The sequence below is a fragment of the Euleptes europaea genome, chromosome 10 (assembly GCF_029931775.1).
Source record: "Euleptes europaea isolate rEulEur1 chromosome 10, rEulEur1.hap1, whole genome shotgun sequence".
Lineage (NCBI taxonomy): Eukaryota > Metazoa > Chordata > Lepidosauria > Squamata > Sphaerodactylidae > Euleptes > Euleptes europaea.
Genome location: NC_079321.1, coordinates 75,853,847 through 75,879,201, shown reverse-complemented (window position 1 = coordinate 75,879,201; position 25,355 = coordinate 75,853,847). Strand labels below are relative to the sequence as shown.

At 41.0% G+C, this 25,355-nt stretch overlaps 1 protein-coding gene across 6 annotated transcripts in view; it reads left to right on the top strand.

Moving 5' to 3' along the window:
• The window catches only part of PTPRK (protein tyrosine phosphatase receptor type K), a 538,596-nt gene extending 522,327 nt beyond the window's left edge, over positions 1-16,269 (top strand). For all 6 annotated transcript variants that reach the window (XM_056856094.1, XM_056856093.1, XM_056856092.1 and 3 more), the window contains 5 exons: positions 1,994-2,125; positions 4,117-4,242; positions 5,340-5,503; positions 13,475-13,610; positions 16,101-16,269. In XM_056856094.1, coding sequence (XP_056712072.1) covers positions 1,994-2,125; positions 4,117-4,242; positions 5,340-5,503; positions 13,475-13,610; positions 16,101-16,154 — 612 coding nt within the window. In that variant the 3' untranslated portion in view covers positions 16,155-16,269. The remainder of the gene's footprint in view (positions 1-1,993; positions 2,126-4,116; positions 4,243-5,339; positions 5,504-13,474; positions 13,611-16,100) is intronic.
• The last annotated feature ends 9,086 nt before the right edge of the window (positions 16,270-25,355 follow it).

Genomic DNA, 25,355 nt, shown 5'->3' with positions numbered 1-25,355 from the left:
GCAGTTCCAGGAGAAATAGTGGATTAGTGAGTAGATCAGTGGAGAAATAATATTCACGTAAGAACAATATAGCATAGATGCTATAGATATACCTGGGGGGGGGGGCTGTAAACATATAGCCGATAGCTGTAACTCTCAGTGGATACACCATCAAGAGTCCTAGCAAATAAAATGGCCTTACAAGCACCACCTGAAGTAACAATGGTGCCACCCTCACCTCCTTAGGGAGCGTGTTCCACACAGTGAAAGCTATAGTGTCATAATGTGAATGCAACTTGCTTTGGCTGTCTAGGTCTGCTGAAATCATAAGGCTACAATCCCAAACGCATTTCCTAGGCATCAAGCCCCATCAAGCTTTTCCCAGAGGCGCACTCTCGAAACTGAGTCGAAAGCCGCTTTAAAGTAAATGAAAACGGCAAAAAGTGGAGCAGGGCTGACTGGAGCATATTTCTCCGCCAGATGTTGAATGACCAGACAGTGATCAATAGTAGAAACCCCTCTCTTAAACCCAGCTTGTTCAATCCCAACTAGCTCTTCCTGTTCTAGCCAGGAAGATAATTTGCCTAAAAGGTTATTTGCATATATTTTGCTGGGGATACTTAACAAACTGATCGGCCGATAGTTTGATGGATCATCCTGACATCCTTTTTTATGGAAGGGGACTATGATGACAGTTTCCCAGCCCCTTGGGATTTGACTGGTAGCATCTATATAAGTAAGGAGGTTGGCTAATAAGCCCCCCCCCCCACAATCCCTGTTATTATTTAGAAGTTCAGGGGGGATGCCATCCAACCCTGAGGCCTTGTTGCCCTTCAGGTGGTCAATAAGTGCCCTCGTTTCACAGAGGGTAACTGGGGGCCAATCAGGGATGCCTTCAAGGGAGGCTGACGTGTAGGACCAAGTGGGATCCTCATATAGTTTCTGAAAGTAAAGAGATCATGTGTGAGTCCAAGGGTAATCTACCTGTATTTACTCATGAAGTCAGTTTCCAAAACAAGGAGGTGTTTTTGTCCTTCACTGACTGGATAAGAATCTGATCCAGATCTGCCAGATTCTGGATCAGCTGCAGTTTCTGGGTACTCTGGGACAGGTGTTTTTTTGTGAGGTCACCTTGGTTATGGAGCTCCCTTCCTATGCAGATTGGTCTAGTGCCTACATAAACATTGTTTAGATGTCAGATGTGGTCTGTTCCATGTTTTTAATCACATGTAGGGGCAAATGCTTTTGAGAAATATGTGTTATTATAGGTGGTTATTGCTTCTGTTTTTTATATTGGTTTTATTTACTGTGGTTGGGAAAGTCTCCCCCCTCCCTCTGTGACCCAAAGTGGTGTTTCTTGGGGACTGGGATTCCCTAGAACTGCATGCAGGTGGGGGAAGCTCTGAAAATTGCTCCCCAAAGCAGAAATTCTCTGCTGTATCCATCCTTTTGTTTCTTAAATACTTTGAGTGCTCTTGAAGTGGACAAATATGAAGAAAATCTTTTACATATATAAAGTAGCCATACTTTTCTTAGTGTTTTTGTTTAAATATGGTAAGATAACTAAACTAGTGACATGATCTGAGGGCTACCGGTTGATCTAATCCTGGTGTCTGTACTTTAGTAATGATCAAGAGATGGAACATATCTATACTACTAGGTTTATTATATTGGTGTTGCCTAAAAAGAAGCCATTGTTGTCCTCCAAACAACATTAAGGATATCTAACAAAATCCTACATTGTTAAGTATTGGCGGGAAGGTTGAAGCATGAATGTTCAGCCAAAGTGTGATCTCAAGAACATTTGCTTGGAAATAAGTTCCAATGAATTCACTGAAACTGGTTTTTAAGGTGCAAAGTATCAAAAACTAATTGAATCATTTCTTTTCATATTATATATAATGGTATTCTCAATATGAACTTTAAATAAAACATGTAATAGTGCTAGGCAGCAGTCTCAGGGAATACTATATATTTGTTTCCAATAATGGTGTGGTGTTTTTTTTAAATACAGAGCTACCGACAGCCTGCAGCCTTCATTGTCACACAGCATCCTCTGCCAAACACTGTGAAGGATTTCTGGAGATTAGTTTATGATTATGGCTGTACTTCTCTTGTGATGTTAAATGAAGCTGATTTAGCACAGGTCAGTTCTGAATGTTTACAGGGTTGGTTTTTTTTTTTTTGCATTAAGGCCACAGTTTGTCTTCTTATGGTAAAATTGTTCCTGGGCCATACCACTTCAGAAGATGAAGGGCTTGACTGGGTGCTCCAGCATGAAAAGAGCCCATAGATCAAAAACTAACTTGACAGGAAGATTGAAGGCTATAAACCCTTCTCACTGACACCAGCCTTTCCGCATAGAAGGAGTTTTTTCTGTGAAGAGTCTTCAGGTATATATAGTCCAAAATAGCAATCTGGGAACAGTTACCATATAAGAATTTGAGATCTGTGTATTTATAGCAGGGTCATCAGATTTGTGAAGCATACAGGTAGGTTGAGAATTCTGAAAAAAGATAGAGGCCAAATGGGGGTTAGGCTGCTGGGATAGAAAGGTGGGATTAGTTCTTTGCTGTGCTTGGTTTCAGTTTCCCAACAGAGGGGAGAGTTTTCTTCATGTAGACACTGGCTGAGATTTCTGAGCCCAGAAATATGGGAAGGTCTGTGCCTGTGCCAAATCAAGGGCTGTGACGGGCTTGCTTAGGATGAGTTAGTCATCAGCTAGAAGTGAGCAATCTGATGTGTCCTGCTTTTTCTGTTCTACTCAAGACCATTTGGACTTAATCCTTAAAACTAAAGAACAAGTGGGCACCAGGAAATACATCAGAGGTCACCAGGGCACCCATGGGCACCACATTGGGAATTGTTTTTTGAGATGCTTTGAGATTATTTTGACACTTGGAGATAGGATTGCCAACTCTAGGTTTAGAAATTCCTGAATATTTGGGGGTAGAGCCTGGGGAAGGCGGAGTTCATAATTTTGGGTGCTCTCTGAGCCCCACTTGGAAGTTGACCAACCCTACTTGGAGCCCATCCTGAAGCACATCTCACTAGTTAATGGGACTTGCTTTATAATAAAATGACAGGTCAAAATAGCGAGGTTGACAGTAATCCTGTTTGCTGAATCAGTTATTCTAAAACAGGACCTGGGTTATTCTAAAACAGGACCTGGGTTAGAATGCAATGAGTTTATTAAGTATAATATCACATTTTTTCACATGAATTTTTCCAATTCTTTCAGAACTTTAGCAAAGGCATGACATAATTTGATCAGCTTTGCTTTGGCAAATATAGACCATCTCAGTAATTTCGTATCCTGTAGCATTTTCGAGTTTCATAAAAATCAAGCTATTCTGATTTTGATGATTACCTGACTCCAAACATGTAGTTCAGTGTACCTGTTATGTTAATTCAGATCTGGAAGCTCCAGCTGATATAGAATGCCACAACAAGGGTCCTTACTGGGACCCCGGGAAGGGCTCTTATTCAGCCAGTGCTCTGCCAACTGCACTGGTTCAGTGGAGCATTGGATCAGGTTCAAGATGCTGATTATTACCTTTAAAGCCTTACATGGTCTGAGACCATCATACCTGTGGGACCGGCTTTCCTGGTATGCCCCCCCAAAAGAGCATTACGGTCAACTTACAGCAACTTATTAGTGGTCCCCAGCCCTAAGAGTGTCTGGCTGTCCTCAACGGGGGCCAGGGTGTTTTCTGCCGAGTGGAATTCCCGCTCCAGCGAGACCTGCAAAACAGAGATATTCCACCAGGCCTATAGTTGAGGGCAGCAACGGTTCCATAAATCTGGCCTCGCTACCTCCCACTCTCTCTCCAGACTACTATTCAACTGAATTAGGGACCCTGGCTGTTTTACTGGGCTCAATGCGGCCTGTTCCTGAAAGCTGCGCTATCTGTTACTATTTGTATTTTCTGGATTTGGCTAATTTAACCAATTTTAATAATATTAAGCTTTGTAATTTGTGGGTTTATTCTTTATTATATTGTTGGATTATTTAATGATGGCAGCTGTCCTGAGCCGTGCCTAAATAGATGCATCATTATTAACAACAATCAATATAATAATATTATCTGTAATATCTGTTACAGATTAAAATCACTAATCTCATATGTTTTTCAGGGATGTCCGCAGTATTGGCCAGAAGAAGGTATGCTGAGATACGGCCCCATTCAGGTGGAAGGCATGTCCTGTTCAATGGATTGTGATGTAATAAGCAGAATTTTCAGGATATGCAATTTAACAAGGGTAAGGAATATATTTTTGACTAGCAGAAAAGCCCTACCACTGGGTTCTTAAATAGGTATGATTTAAGTAATATTAACCAAAACATGGTTTTTTGAAACTAGGCATAGATATAAAAGGTTAGAATACTGTGAAATAGATCTAAAATGCAGTGTGCTGCAGGTCCCCAGGTAATAGGAATTTTTTTAATTGGTCTGTATAAAATGATGAAAACTAATGGATGGGAACAGTAAAAGAATACATCATTTCATTGTAATATACATGCATGAAGAGTCTTTGTGATTCGGCTAGATGGAACATCATCCCCCTTAAGAGCTGAGCTGATGCATTTTCACTATAAATATGTGAAAAACAATTACTCTGTTACCGTAGCTTTCTTTGCACTACGACTGTATTTGTCATTATGCTTATTTTGTTGGGCTCAATGAACCACAGGCCATGTGTCATTTGTGGAAACTGACTTTCTCACCTCCATCTCATTATGGCAGCCCTCTGTGCTTTTCCTGAGTGTCAGGGATGCCCCAGAATAATGTGCCATGTGGCAAGGGGACTATGGCAGAAATGAGGATTTGATAATAATTGGAGACCCAGCCTTTTGTGTAAAGTGCATAGCCATGTTTGGATTCTTTCTTTATTTGCATTCTTTCAATCTATTTGCCAAGACATCATTTTCTAATTCAGCTTGCTTTCAGGTTTTTGTGTTTTTTTTTTAAAACATTTCCCCCCAAATGTTCCATAACGTCTTGGAAATATCAAGTAGTTTATTGTAGTTTTGTCCCTCCTTGACACTGTTACTGGATTAGTTCCAAACGTCTGTGAATGGAAGAAGTTCACAAAAGCAGATCTTCCCTACTGTTCCCTCTTCCTAGAAGCCCCCTATGATCTCCCTGTTTGGTGCATTTTGTTCAGGTGGATCCTCTGACACTCTACAGCAGCTTTTTGAGGAACAGAGAAGATTGCTGGTTCCATTCATTGTAGTTTCATTCTAACTCATTATCTTTCCTTGTTAGTTTCTGGCAAGAAATGTTTTTGTTTAGCTTGTGTTACCATTCTTTGTTTTAGATAAATTACACTAATAGGAGCTTGTTTATTTTCATCAGCCTCAAGAGGGCTATTTGATGGTACAGCAGTTCCAGTATCTGGGATGGGCTTCTCACAGGGATGTGCCAAGTTCCAAACGGTCATTCTTGAAGTTAATTCTTCAGGTTGAAAAGTGGCAAGAGGAATGTGAAGAAGGGGAAGGTAGAACCATTATTCACTGCCTGTAAGTATAATTTAGCATTTTCTGTCTTATACTTGATCTTCTCCATATTGTGAGTTAGACTTCATCGAGATAAGAGTTTTAAGTACGGCTGAAGACTTACAATGCTGAGTGCTTCCAGCTTTTGAGGGGATAAAATTGTTTCTTAGGAGTCTGGGACTGATGTTGAATCCTACCCTCCTGGTGGGAAAAAAAGAGTTGAATGGGTTTCCCAAGAGCATGTTTTACCATATCTATGTGACACAGCCATGGTGGCTGCTGCTTTTTGGTTTGTTCCAGTTTTTCCCAGCAAAACATAATTTTCTTTAGTTTTAATTTCTCAGTAAGGAAGTAGCATTCTTTTCTCTTACACAAAATTTTTATCGGTATTCCTTTCAAAACAATTATGTCTCCATTATATTCAATTTTATATCAAAATGTTGTAGAATTTGATCCTTGGTTTTCTTTTTTCCAAAATAAACCAACGCATCTCTTGGAGCTTTCTTCACTGAAGAAGCTGTAGAGTTTATTCTGTAAACTTTGTCAATCTCTATCTCCATCTCATCCTCTGAAATTCTCAAAAAGTCTGCCAGAGCAGTTACTATTTTCTAACTAATATTTTCATCTGCAGAGTCAGGGATAGCTCAAATCAAATTCTTTTTCTCTGAGCTTCAATAAAGACAAATTATTTAGGCCTTGTTTTAATTCTCTCTTTAATATTTCAGATTTCCCTTCGAGTATTTCAACATTTTCATTGGTTTGCGTGATATCCCCAAATATTTGATTAATTGAACTTTCTAACTTCATGACATCTCCTGCTATTTGTTCTTTTATTTTAAGGAGTTTTTGATCTGCCTTATTAAGTTTATCATTCTTTTTCCTCTCAAATGACTCCAATTTAGTTGATAACCGTTCACAATATTTTTCCATAGTTTCTACTCTGACCTGCCTTCCTAAGGTTAGTCCTACGGATTTCTTCCTCATAGTTGCCATGAGTCAGATTCAGACACCTTTATTGGCATAGAAAGGACACTGATATAAAAATAACAATGGTACAAAGATATATAATAAACACTCCATCCTACATACTCCCAGAAATGAACTGTCTATGTGGTTTACAAATTCAAGCTCAATCCTGATTCGTGCCATGAGTCTCAATACCTGGGTGTGTGTAAAGTGCCGTCAAATCGCAGCTGACTTATGGCAACCCCTTTTGGGGGTTTTCCTTTCCTTTTATCCCTTAGAAGCTCCTTGATCAATTGATCTTGAGCAGCATATATCTAGTGTTGGAGGGATATAAGGACTGAAACAAATCTTGCCACTGACAATGTAGCCTTGGGGTCCCTGTCGCTTAGTAAAAAAGGCATTATGTCAGTCACAGAGGCATTGGATTTGTATATTAAAAGGGGGGAAATATAGTGCGATCGAAGTTCCTCGTAAAAGCGGCATTCCAAAAGGGCATGGGCTAATGAGTCAATAGAGCCAGAAGAGCAAGGGCAGATCCTGTCTGAGTATGGTATATTCAGAATTCTGCCCTGCATTACCATAGAAGGGTTAGCATTCAATCTAGCCAAGCAAAAAGCTCTACAGAGACGAGGAGTTGTCAGATAATATGTATAGTCAGGCAGACCACGTGGAGGGGGTATTCCGAAGAACTGGGATGAACAGACGCGACGAGCACGAAAAGTAGTACTGTTATAATCGAGCTCTTTAATGCGCTTTTTAATTTTGGCAAAAGCTTCAGTTTTCCCAAGATCTGATATCATATCCTGCGAGAAGCCCAGCAACGCCAGTTTCTCATCTAAGATTTTTTGCCATGAGGAATTTGAAAGGGTCATGCTTCAGAGAAGCTAGGAACCCCTCAGTGCTAAAGCACAGTTTAAGGTGGAGTTTAAAGGCGGCCAACCACGCCCTAGCTTCAAGTGACATTTGGCCAAACTCGGAACGAAGAGTAACGCCAGCAACACATCGAGGGGCATTTAGGAGTTTTCGTAAGAACTGAAGCAGTGGACGATCTATAGATTCATTGATGACTGTAATCCAGATGGCAACACCAAAGAGGATAATTGGGGTAATTTTCAGGTTAAAAACCTGAATAGCCCCTGGAATATATTTGCCACCTTTGGTGTGAAAAAAATTGACAAATTGACAATTTGGGGGTTTTCATGGCAAGAGACTAACAGAGGTGGTTTGCCAGTGCCTTCCTCTGCACAGCAACCCTGGAGGCCAATATTTACTACCAATAAGTAAAAAAGAAGAGGACGAGAAAAAATATAGTTCATTAAGAGTTCATTAAAGCAATCAAATACTTTCAGCTCAACAGTCTCCACATATCTCCACAGCTGCACTGTCTGTTCGCATTCCAATGGTTTCCAAAGTAATCCAGTCTTATCTAATAATCCATATGTCTTCTACACAGTTGTATCCAAGGGTGTAATCTGCAAACTGACTCCTTTTGAATGCACTTTCAACACCAAAATAAATAGCTTCGAAGGTATCCTCTTATATCTGGAAAAAATCAGACTGAACTAGCAAGAATGTCTCTTCAGTTAAGCATTCCTCCTCTTTTTTGTAGATCAATTCTTTCCGACTCCCTCTTAAAGGTCCAAGATAATTTATAACCCTCCGAGAAAAGTTAGTTTTACTTCCAGGGCAATTTACAAAGAAGCAAACGACAACCCTCTTAATACATACAGCTAATTGTCTCCACAGTCAAGGAATGAGGGATGGCTGTTCTTTAAAAGTCTATATATTCTCTGTGGCTTTGAGCCAGATTACCTTCCTCTTCTCCTGCTATCCACGCTGGCGTCAGCTGCCGAGACCCTCCATCTTTTCAACTAACACCAGAAAGGACAAAATGCTAGAAGTTGTGTAGTTAATCTCCTTGCTGACCCTTTAGTCCAGAGTGAGAAATCGGCTAGTGAGTTATCTCTCACTGCCATAATCAGCTCACAGAGCTCCTCTGCAGATTGCAGAGGCAGTCAGGATGCCATTACCTTCACCGGAAGTCTGCCCCACTTGTCTCCTCACTTGACATTTTGTACTAGAGTTAGCATACCCTTGCATAAAATTCATGCATACTTCATTGGGTACAGAGATTAAGAATATAAGAAAAGCCATGCTGGATCAGACCAAGGCCCATCAAGTCCTGCAGTTTGTTCACACAGTGGCCAACCAGGTGCATCTAGGAAGTCCACAAACAAGACTGCAGCAGCACCATCCTGCCTCTGTTCCTCAGCACCTGATATAACAGACATGCTCCTCTGATACTAGAGAGAATAGGTATGCAGCATGACTAGTATCCATTCTAACTAATAGCCATGAATACCCCTTTCCTCCATGAATATGTCCACTCCCCTCTTAAAGCCCTCCAAGCTGGCAGCCATCACCACATCCTGGGGCAGGGAGTTCCACAATTTAACTATGTGTTGTGTGAAAAAATATTTCCTTTTATCTGTTTTGAATCTCTCACCCTCCAGCTTTAGCAAATGACCCCGTGTTCTAGTATTATGGGAGATGGAGAAAAACCTCTCCCTGTCCACTCTCTCCAAACCATGCATAATTTTATAGACCTCTATCATGTCTGCCCTCAGCCGCCTTCTTTCCAAGCTAAACAGCCCTAAGCGTCTTAACCGCTCCCCATAGGACAGTTGCTCCAGTCCCCTAATCATTTTGGTTGCTCTTTTCTGCACCTTCTCAAGCTCTGTAATATCCTTTTTTAGGTGTGGTGACCAGAACTGTACACAGTATTCCAAGTGTGGTCTCACCACAGATTTGTACAAGGGCAGTATGAGAGCAGCAGTTTTATTCTCTATTCCTCGTCTAATTATGACCAGCATGGAATTTGCCTTTTTCACAGCAGCTGCACACTGGGTTGACAATTTCATCGAGCTATCCACTACCACCCAAAGATCTTTTTCTTGGTCTATCACTGCCAGCACAGATCCCATCAGTGTATATGTGAAGTTGGGAGTTTTTGCCCTGATATGCATCACTTTACACTTGCTCACATTGAATCTCATTTGCCATTTTAATGCCCATTCCCCCAGTTTGAAGAGATCCTTTTGGAGCTCTTCACAGTCTGATTTTGTTTTAACCACCCTAAATAATTTGGTGTTATCTGCAAACTTGGCCACCTTGCTGTTCACCCCCAAATATTCAAAAAATTGTGTTCCACTTTAGAAAATGCACAGTGGTAATCAGTCCTAGATCAAGCTTGCCACTTGTAGAGGCAAATGTGCCAAAGCACTGATGAACTTAGAACCAACCATTCCTCTCTCTATTCCAGTACAGTTGACAGCCTCACACATTCACAGAACAATACTCCATTATTTATTTATTTATTTCATTTGTGCCCTGCCTTTCTCCCCCATGGGGGACCCAAAGGAGCTTACATAGTTCCCCTTTCCTTCACTGTATCCTCACAACAACCCTGTGAGGTAGATTAGGCTGAGAGTGTGTTACTGGCCCAAAGTCAACTATCAAACTTCCGTGGCACAAGTGGGGATTCGAACCCACGTCTCCCAGAAACTAGTCTGATACTCTTAACCACTACATGACACTGGCTCTTTCATTAAAACTCTAAAAAATGCAGGCACACAGAAACATTAGCCTTCATATGTCCTGTAACCCAAATCTTGTGATGGGGCTCCTTGACATTCCTGGGGGCATCTGAAATGCAACCAAGAAGTCTCTGCCAGGAGCCACCACCCTACAGGCTTGAGCATAAACCCTGTAAAAGGGCCCTACACTTCTGCAATTCATCCTGTGGAAGATAACAAGCCTCATCTACAGATGTTAGTTTCCAAGAATGCCAGGCACTGTGAGGGGCCCTGAGCCTTCTCAGCTACAAGGGGAACCTTTTGTTTCTCAGCCAGCTCCTGATAAATGAACCAGGCACACTCCCCAGAGTTACTGGGGCCAGCAATCAAGAAGTCATCCAAATAATGTGTCACCTTAACTGAGCCAGCCTTCTGCTTGAAAGCGAACTGTAGCATGGTGGTAAAATGTTCAAAAGCTGCACAAGATACTGGAAGAGCCTTATCAAAATAAATGTGCCTCTTGAACTGAAAACCCTGAACGCAGCACAACCCTGAAAGTGGGCTTTATGACACACTTTCCTAGATTGGCTCCCATCCCACTGGATCGAACAAGTCCACTGCTGAGTCCCTATGGGAAAACTTTCCAGGTGGGTGGGAGGGTTGTTTTTGAAGACACAGGCACCAATTTCAAGTAGATTGGATCAAAGACTGTCCTCCATTATTTCCTATGGAGGAAAGAAAAAAGAAAAAAAAACTCCAAGTTGCTTCCAGGCAAAAGCCACACCTGCAAGCAACAATCACTGGTCAAACCATGGCTTCCATGAAAGAACCAACACAACAAGCCCAACAGAACCATTGCAGAACCCAGTAATCCCAGTATAACAACGGGCCAGTGTGCCGAGCCAAACAGAACCAAAATCAAACCAGAGAATCTCTGCAGTGGAAGCTCCAGGCAGGAGGCACTTTTTGCAAGCCCAATAAAACCAATGGCAATGTGCACAAGCCCAGCAAAACCCAGAGCCACTGTGGTGGTGCAAACCCAACAGAACCAATGTCAAACCAGAGAATCTCTGCAGTAAAAAATGAAGGGGGGCACTTTTACAAACACATGAAGCTGCCTTATACTGAATCAGACTCTCGTTCCATCAAATTCAGTATTGTCCACTCAGACTGGCAATGGCTCTCTCCAGGGTCTCAGGCAGGGGTCTTTCACATCACCTACCTGCCTAGTCGCTTTAACTGGAGATGCCGGGGATTGAACCTGTGACCTTCTGCATGCCAAGCAGATGCTGTATCACTGGAGCCATGGCCCCTCCCCAGCAGAACGAATGACAATGAACAAAATACCCAACAGAACCCAGTGCTACTCTGGCAGTGCAAACAAAACAAGATTAATGTCAATCCAGAGAATCTCTAGCTTGGAAACTGAAGGGGGTGCACTTTTGCAAGTCCAGCAGGAGTGGCAATGTACAGAATGCCCAGTAGAATCCTGGGGCACTCTGGGAGTGCCAGCTCAACAGGACTAATGTAAAACCAGAGAAGAACAAATCTAAGCACTGAGCAGGGAGCAACACCTTAAAAAATATTTATGGGATTTTTTGGAACCATTTTTTTGGTTTCCCGAAAAATTGTGAATATATTTGGGAGACCTTGAATATACCCCCAAAATACCAATAAGGTATTTTTCAGGTATGTTTTTGGCTTGGGTATATCCAAATGCATGCCCCCAACCAGAGCTGTTGATTGTCCTTAGATCAGGCAAGTTTGGTGTCCAATGCTGTCTTCATCCTAGGTCTCATCATCGCATAGCTGAGTACATTCAGCACATTCTATATAAGCCCCGTGGAGAACAAACTCTTCGGAGAAAGGACTATAACTATACAGAATTAACAATACATGAAGCAAGCCACATGCTGGATTTGATTTTTATATTAAGGGAGTCTCCAGGCAGCAACAGGTGCTTTTGGTCCAGGCTTTTCACTCAAGGCACCATCTGAAAGTACTTCTCATGTTGAGAAGAGGTGGTGTTGTGCAATAGCCTCCCCCCACACACACATACCTAGCCCTACCTTTGTCTTGTTTCAGTTTCAGGTGGCAGCAAAATTCCCACAAGTAATGACTGCCACCTGAAACTGAAACGAGACAAAGGTAGGGCTGATTGGCTAGGTGGGGGGGGAGGCTATTGCGCCACACCACCTCTTCTCAGCATGAGAAGTACCTTCAGATGGTGCCTTGAGTGAACAGCCAGGACCAAAAGCACCTGTTGCTGCCTGGGGACTCCCTTAATATAAAGGGGGCAGGAGTAGAAAAAGAGAGACATTTAAGAGAAGCAGTGCCCTCAGTACCTTCAGATGGTGCCCTGAGTGAAAAGCCTGCACCAAAACTACCTGTTGCTGCCTGGGGATTTCCTTAATATGGATATAAAGGGGGGAGTAGTCAAAAAAGAGAGAGATTTAAGAGAAGCAGGTCAAAAGGAGTGGGGTAAACTCCACCAGAAACCCCCTGAAACAAACAAATTAGCCCACTCATGCCATACACACACACACTACACCAACACTCTTTTCAACACCCTCGGTGAGTAAGCAACCACAGTTTAGCCAAGAAAGTGAAATGGCAATCCATCCAGCAGGCAAAGCTCCATCTCCACTCCTCAGCTGTGCCAGTAAAAACCTGCATGGGGGCTGGTGTGGGCTCTCTAAATAGCCACTTGCCAGACCCTCCACATTGGCTGGAGACTTTGCAGCCCTAAGCAGTGCTGCCTTGTGCCTCCTTTGAAGGAAGGTGCTGGGGCAAACAAATCCACAGCACTAATACTGTGAAAGGCTCATCTGCTGCATGGGAGGCCTATAGCATTTTCTAGCTTAGTGCCTTTTCATTTTTGTAATGAAATCTGTTGCTTTTCAGTAAGGCTAATAATAACATGTAGGACATTACATATGCAACATGTGCAAACATCACATTGGAACAGGAACTTTTGTACCCTATTCTGTTGGAAAATTGGAGTTCATCACATTTTATTGGGATTTCAGTGATAGTTACATTTTCAGGCATATGTTTTAATTACATATTTAGTTAATAGCTTGGATCCTACCTAGAATTTCTGCAGGTGCAAGGGGAGTGATTTTCCCCCCAGTTCTCTCCTCCAGTGGGAGACCTCTGATTTCCCCTCAAATTATTCCTGGGGGCGTCTCATTCATTCCCCAGGAGCAGCATTTTGTGAGCATTTCAGGTGGCCATGGGCGATTTGCAAAAGTTGCCTCCTTTTTGGAAATTTGAGGTGAAATGCAAGCCAATAGGTTTCATGTAATCCGTATTTGTTTCCTGTTTTATTACTTAACTTGGGGCTCCCTTTTTCTGAGGTCTTTCATATGTTTTATGCTCTGTCATATGTTGTACATGAAATTAACAGGGGTGTTTTGTTTTGTTTGCAACACATTGTTTTCTTTGTGCTTAGGAATGGTGGTGGACGAAGTGGAATGTTCTGTGCCATAGGCATTGTAGTGGAAATGCTTAAAAGACAGAATGTTGTTGATGTTTTCCATGCAGTAAAAACTTTAAGGAACAGTAAGCCAAACATGGTAGAAACACCGGTAAGTTCGTGGTTTTTGAATATTGTTTTGAGTGGGCAACCAATGCATTTTTTTAAACTTATTTTCTGAATAATGTAAACCAGGTGGAAACATTCTTCCATAATTACAGTTAACATAGTGTACAAATACCAATAAAGTAATTGTTATATTTTAATATATTGCAAATTTGAGTAACCCCATTATGACACCCCCCCCCCTTTCAACCACTTCAATATCCCACTCACTCAGCCCGGCCGTATATGCTGAGGGGAAAAGCATTGGCCTGAGTATATTTGTGAGAAGATTATTTTCCTTCTCCTCCAGTCCCACACCCGTATTTACCTCAGTGAGAAATAGGAGACAAGAGGCTTTTCAACTTAAACAGACAAAACAGGGAAGTTTATTGAACAGAACTCACAGAAATAGGTTTTCAAGGAAAAGGCAGAAATTGGAGGGAAAACTCAAGATTACTTCAGAGATAGCTTAGATGTTTTCTTCACTCAAGTTCCTTCAGTTCTCAGTTTCAAGCTTAGTTCTATCCCTCAGAACTATTATTCAGACTTTCAGACTCTCAGTCTCTGAAATTCAGACTCAGACTCTCAGTCTCTGTCCCCAGCCTAGCTCTCTCTGACTACCCCACCTTAGTGGCTGTAATCCTCCACACCTTCCTGCTACCGGAATAGCTCAACCTCAGAGACTCATTCCCCTTCGTGACCTGAGAATGGGCCCTGTCTCTAACCCAATTCTCACTCCTGTCACTACCACAGGTTGTGTGTGTCAATAGCTTTCACTTTCACAGAACCCCTCAGGTTCACAGAGTACAGTCTGGCTGCTGCTCAGTCTTGCTACCAAGCTTCCAAACTAACACAGCCCTCTCTGGCTGGTCCCAAGCTTCGACTCTCTTCACAGCCTTCTATCCAAGCTGGGTCCCAAAGCTTCGAATGCTTTTCTGTCTCTCAGAGCTCAGAGTGTCAGCTCTCTGGCTCCGTCCACTCTTGGTCTGTCAGCTCTTGCTGCAGATTAGCCCCTTATCCGTCACACCCATACTTTCTCCCACCAAGCAAATGCCTGATGAAATGCAAGATCTTACATTGTATATGAAACATATAAGCTTTGGTTAGCTTCTGTAAGTTTCCAAACACTCATTGAAACAGTCTCTTGTTGTTTCCTACTACATTTGCATGATAGACACTATCAATAGGTTACTCTTGGCTATCCATAGACAGCTGAGCCCAAACTGATGGAGGGCTTGTACGATATCTACTAAATGATTGTAACCCTCATGTAACTCGGTCGATAGCCAGATTCCTTGTAATCTCATTAAGTATGCCGCATTAAATGGTCCTCCGTATTTTACATGCCCTATCAGATGTAGATATTTTAGATTTTGCGGCCTTCTGTCTGGCAAATTTTAAGCAGTTATTATTATGGCTACTGAAACTCATACCCAGGCATATCTGGGGCTAATTCAAGTTACCTGTAGGCCAAATTTAACCCACAGTTCTGTACCAATGTTCACTTTAGGCCCTTTGGAGATTCCAAGCATATATGGTATCATTTAGGGTTTCCAGCATTAAGGGTTGATGTAGCCGGGGATGGGGGAAAGTTATTCTACTACATTTTTAGTCTGCAATTCCTGAATGAATGGAGTTGAAAGCTTTCAGTGTCATGTATTATGTGGGTGTCCTGACTTGATCTCATACACAGCAGCTGTTCAGCTGTGTAAGGAAGCAAGCCAAGAAAACCAGTATAGTATTGTCACCTGCCCTACTTTAACCAAGATGATCAGATAACTAGACGGAATGGAACAGTAAAACCTTTCAGAACATTTCCCCCACTTCCTGCTAGAAGTTCGTAGTTTCTGAGCTGTGATTATGAGGTAGAGGGGATTTTATCCTTTTTTTTTTCAGAATAAACAGAATTAAAGGGATACAGTGTCTTATCACTCATCTTAGAAAGGACTTGGTTATCTTTTCCTCTCAGACAGTAGGCCTTTTAGAATTCATATCTTTGCACAATCAGGCTGCAAAGCTGTAAATCCCTGCTTACCAGCTCATTGAAATTCAAATTTCTATCTCTTTGACATTAAGGAGTTTTATCACAATCTCCAAAGTAAGTTTCAATCAAATTAGCACCTTACTGTCATATTGAGATGTTGGTGCTAAGTGCTAAATACTGTTTGACTGTGTAAAATATATATTGTCTTTTTCCAGAGGATAAATTCTCCACTGATAATGAAAGCTGTGTTTTGTAACTGGTAAAATAGAACAACAAATCATAGGGAAGCCAATACACTTATTATCTCCCTGACTAGTTGTCTTACAGTATGATTAGATCTCAAGGCATAGCTAGCAGTAAATTCCTAAAGATTACCAAAAATCGTGTGTAGCTAAAATAGGACAGCAGAGAAATAAACTATAATGCAATTTTACTAGTGACCCTTTTTAAAAAAAAAAAAAGGTGGGGGATATGTTTTTAAATATAATGACTTCTAATTTTTTCCACTCCTAGGAGCAATATCGTTTCTGCTATGATGTCGCTTTGGAGTACCTTGAATCCTCTTAGTGTGAAAGGAGAGATGCAATTGTGGTGAACTAAATAATATGAAACTTACTATTTTGGCATCAGCTGTTGAACCTGTGAAGAAAGATTTTAGTGAAAGGAAGACTTAATTTTTAAATGCAGAAGTGTTTTTTTAATGAATGGTGTACCTTAATAATGAAAAAAGAGGACTATTTGTTTCCATGCCTGTAAGCAGTGTGAAGATTTAGTGCCACATAAATAAAGAGGAGCTGAGGCAGAGCAGGTCTGTTGCTCTAGGTAGGACTTTGCAGTGTTTGTATATTCAGCTGTCTCTCAGTTACACTAGAGTCACCATCTGTTGCATGTATCTATTTCTATATGACGTTTTGTTTCTCTTTGTTCTTAATTTGATAAACTGTTAAAAGTAAAACAAAACTGTGCAGATTGATGGTCTCTATAGGTTCCATGTGTTGCAAGATATATATATAGGGGGAGAGAGATGTATCATAACTGGCTTATTTTGTTTTTAATGTGCAATGATGTTCTGATCACAAAGTTCTTTATAAAGAAATCTAAACATAAGCCAAAGACTCAAGTGTAAATATGTCTATATGAAAAAGAAAGCACATTGTATTTATTTACGGACATTCCTTCTATGATGGCTGAAGAAAAACATTTTTCCCTCTTGGAAGTCTTTTTTTGTTGTTGCTGAAATCAAGTGTAAACAATTTTTGTAGATTATTTTTTGTATGTTCTTGTGTAAGGAGAAAGATACTTTTTATGGGTAGACCAGGAAACATTGGTATAGTGATTTGTGTGTGTGTGTGTACATACATATTTGTGAGTGATATTCATGTCAACAGCTTGGTTACTGAAGGTCTATATAGGACCAAAATCAACACCTCTTTCGCAAATGTATAGTTTTTAATATAGATCAAATGGAAACTGCCTTGCTTATGACTTGCACAATGTGGGAATTTCATTATAATTTTTAAGGGAACGAATGGTTCAAACGATGAATGCTTTGAAGCACATCCTTTGCACTGGAAGCTGACTGGAAGCTGATGCAAGTGTCGAAGTTTCTTTTACCAGCGATTGACTGAGTCTGCAGTCCTAGTGTTGGTGGCACAGAGGTGTGATGCAACCTTCCCCCATCCCCTTGTTTGGAGACATCTTGAAAATTTTACTCCAGTTGATCACATGTTTCAACAGGCAAGCAGACTGTTCAGCTGCAATAAAAACTCCTTGACACTTCGAGCTGCATATGATCTTCCTTTCCACTCACAAAATGGTAGTTCAGGATTGAAGTGATGAGAACATTGTCCTCTGAAAAAGTAACAATTGAATGGATAAGTGCCAGAGACAAGCTGTAGGTATACAAAATATCTGTGTTTTTAGTCCACTTTTCATATTCACATTCCTACACCTGGACCTATTTTGGTAATGAAAATCATTCATTCCTTTATCCTATTGATTTTTATGATAAAGAGCAAAAGACAAGGTGCTTATAAATACTCATGTAAAGTAAGAATGAATTAAAGAAGTTTTTAAAAATAAAATGTTGATGTCCTATTGTTTTTGTTTTAATCAAGCTCATTATAATTGAAAGCATTGTTTAGGAAGCTCATGGCCACATGGCAAACATGTGATGGAAATAGGAGCTTTCATCAGTTTCCTTCTGGTTAGTGTGTGAAGGTCACTTGAGGTCCAGGGACCTTGAGAATGCAGGACACTGAATTTGCCAAAGCATATTTGTGGATTTTGGTGAAGTTATAGTTCAGGAAAGGAGCATTAATTATTTTTATTGAATATATCCAAAACCACCCTCAAAGTATTATAGCAGGTATGCAGTATAGATGAACGTCCTTTGCATTAATTTCGTTCATCTGGGGTTGTGATACCTTATCCTTTTTGAAGGAGAGTAAGATTTTAAAATACTTGTGTTACCCCCACTCTTTATACTGCTGCCTACCCATCTGTGTCTAGCAAGTCATTTCATTCAAACATGGAAGCCGGGGAGAGGGGGAGTTAATGCTCTATATAGTCCCATGTTTGTCTGAATAATATTCATTATTTTCATTAACTGGACTATTGGCCAAACATGTAAAAAAATTGTAATGTATACCCTACTGTTCCATTTCCATATTTATATGCCAAACAGAATTGCACAAGCCAACAATATTGTAGAATGCCATTAGCAAATACAAGCAAAAAAATATCAACTATCATCATTGTACATAGGCATAACTTTTACTGCATTTGGAATTAAATTGGAAGGAGAGTTGGGTTTTATATGATGACTTTCTCTCCTTTTTTAAAAGGAGAATCAAACCGGCTTACAATCTCCTTCCCTTCCTCTCCCTACAACAGATACCTTGTGAGGTAGGTGAGGCTGAGAGAGCTCAGAGCGAACTGTGACTAGCCCAAGGTCACCCAGCTGGCTTTATGTGTGGGAAACCAACCCAGTTCACCAGATTAGAGTCCACGACTCATGTGGAGGATTGGGGAATCAAACCCAGATCTCCAGATTAGAGTCCACTGCTCCTAACCACTACACCACACTGGCTCTGTGTGGTCTGGATGATCTAGAAAAATAGAAATTCATCCTGGTTACATAATATGCAACTTAGAGCTCAGTATTCCTTAGTACATAGGCAGTGGCTCCACAGCAAAAAATGCTGTTGGTTGGTTTCAAAAATCTCAAAAGCTAATACTTTTGTCAATTTCTGTTGCCGTTATTAAAAATTAAGTTAGCAAACAAGAACATGAGATATACTGTAATTTTATCTGTGTCCCAATCAATCATGTTTTATGATCTTAGAAACTTGCCTACCATCTGGTGGTTACTGTCAAAAACATAAGGGCAGAAAAATCAATTCAGTGTGTGGAGAAATGCATTTTACATTGGAGGTTTGGACTGTACCAACCTCCACCTTGAGTTTTAAAGTTTTTTTTCTGTCTTAGCAGAGAACAGGCAGGAGGGGGGACGTCAAGCCTTGCCCAGCCCAATGCTTTAGCAACGCTAATGATTCCCTGGCTGGAAACAATGAGATGTTCAAGTCATATTTCCAGCTAGAAGACGACACCTAGCAGAAAAAAGAAATTTTGGAGATTTACATCGCTAAAAAGTCTCTTCCTGGAGACCTACAAGAAGGAGTGAGAAAACAGAGATAATAAAACCCATTGGAATGAGGGAGGAAGCTCTCTTTGGATGATTCCACCTAAGCAGAAGGAGCTCTTACATCTGGGCTCCTGCTGATGGCCTTCCATTGCTATGTGCATGCTGGCTGCCTGGAACAGAGGCAACAATGATGGGGGAACTTGTAGAACACTGTAACTTCTAAGTTAAAGCGTCTACTTCAAAATAAGATCAATTATGGCATGTTTACCACCACAGCTGCACGAATGATATATGCAGCTAAGTGGAAGACGGACGAGATACCGACTAGAAAAGACTGGATAAATAAGATGCTGGAATTGATGGAGATGGCAAAACTTACGGCTTTGATAAATCAGAACGACAATGCACAATTTTGGGGGGAATGGGAGGCGTGGAGAATTTATTGTGAAAATCAATTTTTGATGGGACCATTTAAAGGTTACTCTTTGATTTAATTTCTCATATATATTCTGTATCACGATTATATTAAGGTATTGAATGAATAACATTAGATAAAATAAGATAAGATAAATATATATTCATTAAATAACATGGGAATTAGTTTAATTGGCAAAAGTATATACAATTTATTTGTAGATGGAAGAGAGTGAGGGGGAAGTCATATGCTTATTATAGATTTCTTATTACTTTTATTAACTTTTAGCGTTAAATATTGAATTTTACATGGATGTATTAAATGAAAGAAAATAATAAAAAAATATTTTAAAAAAATTATGGCATGTATAGAGTAAGTTATGGAGGAACTGCATGATGACACCTTTCTTTTGGGTTCCCTTGTTCAATATGTTGCTGTGCTGAGAGTATGCTTGTGGCAAATCAGTGTGACTATGGGAGGGCTATCGGTTTGGAACAGGCCAGCTTGATTGCATCCAAAATCTCTTTGGAGCAGTTTTATCCTGTCCCATAATTAAGGGAAAGTTGGTTGGTTTAAAGGCAAGGTCATGAGACTCATTAAAACACATTACAGATATGACAGGAATATATAGTACATTGAGTTGGTTTTAAGAATGCATTTTGCATTGAGATTGAAATGGGCCTCACATAGGGGAGTGGAAAGGGGACAAATACCGGAGCATTGCAGCTGTAAGCCACAAAACAACTCTGCTCTAGAAATTGGGAAGAAAAGTCTGACCATAATGTGTCTCTCAACACAAATTTAAGAATAAGAATTGGTTGTCCAATTTTCTTATAATGGAGTGCTAAACAGTTCAAAGTATCCCCTCAACACTTGGTAGGAAACACCAGCACGTTCCCAGATTTATTAGAGAGAACATTCAGATAATAGTATTGGCTAATGCTGTGTCCTCATTTAACCTCCAAAGTACTGTGTAAACAAACAAAAGGGTTTTCAGTAAAACCTGGGAGTGTAAATGGTATTCAAAAATCCGTCCAGTTTGTGTTACAGAAGATATTTCTTAAAAAAACAAGAGTTACCAAAAATAAAACAACCCTTTGTGTAGATTCAATAATAGATAAAGGCTTTCACTTAGCTTTTCAGCTGTCCCTAATGAATGGAAATGCTAACTAGCAAGAAGGGGACAATGTGAAAGAATCATTTGGTACTGACTCACATGGAGGGCCACAGTTACCTGAACTGACAAGCAACACAAACACCTTTTGCAACTTTCTCCTTTTCTCTTTCCCAGACTGCAAGATAATCCGAAAGTAAATGTGAAAGTTTCTTGTACATTAGTCTTATCTTATGCCGCATGATAAAATAACAAAATTTCTACTGCAATTGAAAGACAACTGTAGTAGATTCATTTGGTGAAGAAGAAAAAATGTTATGTAATTTCCCCCCTGTTGAACAGGCAAGACTTTAACACATCAGTTTAGCAGGCAAGTCTACATAAGATCTTCAGGGTATAATAAGCATCATGGGTAAACTGCAGTAAAAAGCACTTTGTCAAATGCTAGCTTATGCATAAAGAGTCATCTGGTAATTTGTCATCTTAGTGTCAAATTAAAGTGATTTGGTAGTAATAACTTGTTTACACTGGGAAAAGAACCTAGGGAGTCCTAGTAGGCAGTCAACAGGACCACGGGAAGGACATTCTGAGAGCTCACAATGGTCATTGCTCAGGGAAGCATTCGTGCAGGGATATCATAACTAAAAAAATATTTATGGACTTTTGGAGCTGTCAGCATCATAAAGCTTTATACTCCTAGTTCATATATAGGTCCTTTCAGTCTATATTTAAAGAAGTCTAGCTGAAGGTAATGCCTAGAAAGAATGAGGCACTTCCTTAATCAAGAGGGCAATTTCGTTTACTGAAAAAAAGTAGATAAGAAGGAAAAGGAAATGGTTTTACTTTGCTTCCTGGTAAAAGGAGCTGTCCCTGAGTATGAAATATACAGCAACCCTACAGTGTGCAGTTGCATGTAGAGAGTGAGGGCAGAGGTTGGAGAATAGAGAAAAGGAATGGGAAGATGTGGGGAAAGGGCAAAAGGGAGTCTGGAATTAAATGAAACATGCAGGATGAGGGAGCAGGCATTGGCTAAAACAGGTGGTTGGAGAGTTTAGCGAAGCCATGTTTCATTGAGGCAGCACTGGGATATTGGGGGGAAACCAAATGCATGAGCAGGACAATAAGAGCAAGACTAGGTTGAAAGGGGCTAGCAGAAACTTGACAGAAGGAGGGAGTTGATTTGTGAGGTGAGATGAAGAATTGGATTGAAGACACTAAGAAGGAGAAAAGAACAGAAGTCAGGTAGCAGACTGGGCTTATGATTGCTTGAGGAATGGCTGTCCAAAGGAGTAATTACTATCACTCTCAAGAACTGAGTGGGACCATGATAGTGTCCTGGGTTCCAGGAGATGGTTCTGTTTCATCACATCCCGATTCCTCAGAGAAGTGGCCCAGTCTATTCTACCTACAATCCACATATTTTCTATCTATAACCAAAAGTGGGTCTTCACAGTGCTCATGGGTACCCTTTCAAACTAAATGGCACAAGCTGACTAAAAAGGCTCACGTTTGTGTGGAGTTTGTGTGTAACATTAATTCCATCTTTCAGTGGTCAGAGGAACTTGTCCTGACAATCCGTCCCAACCCAGTTCATCCGCAGTCTCAGAGAACAAGGATTTTTGTTGGAGAAATAACCTTTTTTCTAGATTTCTTGACTAGTCAATCAATCAAGTTTTATTTCGATACAAAATCAGCTCTGAATAAAAATCAAAATTAGGTTAAAATAATAAAATAAAATAATAAAAGTTGATGATCCTGGGGAGGATGATTTGAAGAAGAGGAGGAAAGATCTTCAATGGGGCCGCCTTGGAATGTGTAAAACCAACAAAAAAGTTAGCCTTATCATTAGCTCTCATTGAAAATGCTTTGCCTGATCAGGAACTGCCAAATATTGGAACTTAAGAATGTGCAGAACCTGTCTGAAAAATGTTGCTAGTTATATTCACTCATTAACTCCCCCATATTTTCCTTCTCTTAGATGTTTTACTATGACAAGAGCCTCCAAATTTGCTCCTTTAATTGAATTTCTAACTGACAGAAAGAGGATCATAAACTAGAATTATTTTACCAATAATTGCCTTGTCCATAGTTGGTCTTCATTAGCAACTAAATAAGGCACTTGCTATAGAAACTCTAATGTATTACTTCATCTTCAAAGATCAGGATCAAAAACTTTCAGAAGCTTTTCAGGACTTCTTTTGCTTTAGAAAAATAATCTGTAAAACACAAATTTGGGAAACAAAATGATTTGCCACTAGGTATGCAAGCACATTTTTGACCTTGAGTATACACAAAAATAAGGATAGTTTAAAATTGCTTCTTAGGAGGAGCAATTTATTGCTTCTTATTAATTATTTGCCTTTTTGAAATACTTTCCCTCAGGCTTTGAAATAGAAAGCACATTTTTGTGACTTAAAAATTAATTCGATGAATCGGGATTGTAGTTAGAAAGAGTCTGATAGAATAAAGGCACGTTGCTGTTACATCATCATATTGCATCTGTATAAACAGTCAATACAAACAATTTAACCCTTTGCTGTCTGACAGAAACGAAACTCGCTATCTAATGCCCAACATCGACACATGCACCAAAAGGCACCTGACAAACCTGGAATGCCTCTGGACCACACTTGGAATGCCTCTGGATAATATTGTGTATTATCACTAGGGCTGTCAATTCGGTTCGGTCCGAACTGAAAATCAACCAAATTTCCCCTGATTCGGTGATTTTCAGTTTGGACGGATCCGAACTCAAATCTGGCGGGCAACCGGGGGGGCCGAATTCAGCGAGTTCGGGAGTTCGCGAATAAATTCGACCAATTCGGCCCCCCCTTCAGGGGAGCCTGCTGAAAGGCGCGGGGAGCCCGCTGAAAGGCGCGGGGAGCCCGCTGAAAGGCGCGGGCTGCCCTTTAAACTGATCTGCGCCTCCCAGCTGGGAGGCTCAGATCAGTTTAAAGGGCAGCCCGCCTCCCTTCAGCGGGCTCCCCTGAAGGGGGGCGGGCTGTCATTTAAACTCCCGGCCGGGAGGCACAGATGAGTTTAAATGACAGCCCGCCCCCCTTCAGGGGAGCCCGCTGAAGGGAGGCGGGCTGTCCTTTAAACTCATCTGCGCCTCTCGGCCGGGAGGCGCAGATGAGTTTAAAGGGCAGCCCGCCTCCCTTCAGCGGGCTCCCCTGAAGGGGGGCGGGCTGTCATTTAAACTCATCTGTGCCTCCCAGCACAGCTGGAGAGGCGCGGCTGTCCTTTAAACTTTAAAGCGGGCTCCCCTGAAGGGGGGCGGGCTGTCATTTAAACTCATCTGTGCCTCCCGGCACAGCTGGAGAGGCGCAGCTGTCCTTTAAACTCATATGTGCCTCCCGGCCGGGAGGCGCAGATGAGTTTAAATGACAGCCCGCCCCCCTTCAGCGGAGCCCGCTGAAGGGGGGCGGGCTGCCCTTTAAACTGATCTGCGCCCCCTAGCTGGGAGGCTCAGATCAGTTTAAAGGGCCCCCGCGCGCCTTCAGGGAATCCCTGAAGGCGCGCTTCGGCCGAATTTTCCCCCGAACTCCGGATCCCCCCGAATTACCGGGGATCCGAAGCGGGGGAGTTCGGACTTCGGCACGTACCGACCCCACAAGGGTCAAATTCGGCCGAATCCGAACTGTACCGAATTTTTTTTTTGACAGCCCTAATTATCACAATAATACAGGCACATTTCTGTTACCGGTAAAAAGCTCCAAGTTTCCATCTCATATAAACTAAAGCCTTGACTATTTATTTTGCCTTGAATCATTTACATAAAGCAATAATGAGAACATTCCATTTAATTTTTGAAATTAATGGTATTCTGCTGGCATTTTGATAAAGCATAACTAACTACTCAAATTGCAGCTGGGGCTCATAAATTCTAGATGATCTTTTTTGAATAGTGGCTTAATTTTTACTTGAGGAATAAACTATCATATGTTTCAAAAGCTTAAGAAATAATGAAAATTGTGAAGAGGAAGTAGTACGCTGCCTTCTTGAACGATCAAATACCTTACTTTTGACCGTACAGAAGCAAATATATCTCTAAGCATAGGCTGACTCTGTGAAAGATATTGACCCATGTCCCAAAATGTCTAATTGGTGCCTTGAATCATCATTTTTCTCACTGTAATAGCAACTTTCCTGTTATATGCATATTCTTAGGGGGGAAATTGCTACTTAAATACCACTTCACCTCATATTTACACCTGGGGGAAAATATCTGTGGGTGCCATTTTTTCCCTAAGAATAAAAAGTATGGTGGTAACAGGCACCGGGTATGCTGAAATAGGAGGAGGGAATCTAGTCAACTGCATATCTATCTCCCTTCTGGGTTTTTCCCCAACATGGGTGGCCTGGTTGTCACATCAGAAAACTACCAAGTTTATATCCTGCCACAGAACGCCCAGTTTAATGCATGAGAAAGCAGCTCCTATTGGATTAGCAAGCTGAAATGGCATATGAGACCTGACTGGCCAACCTGGGACTCTTTTATGATCTTCCTGTAAGGTTTCTGAACATGACTTCTTTTCAGTTGTGGTCTGTACCACCAGGCCCAATACAGAACAATAACATCACCATGCTTTA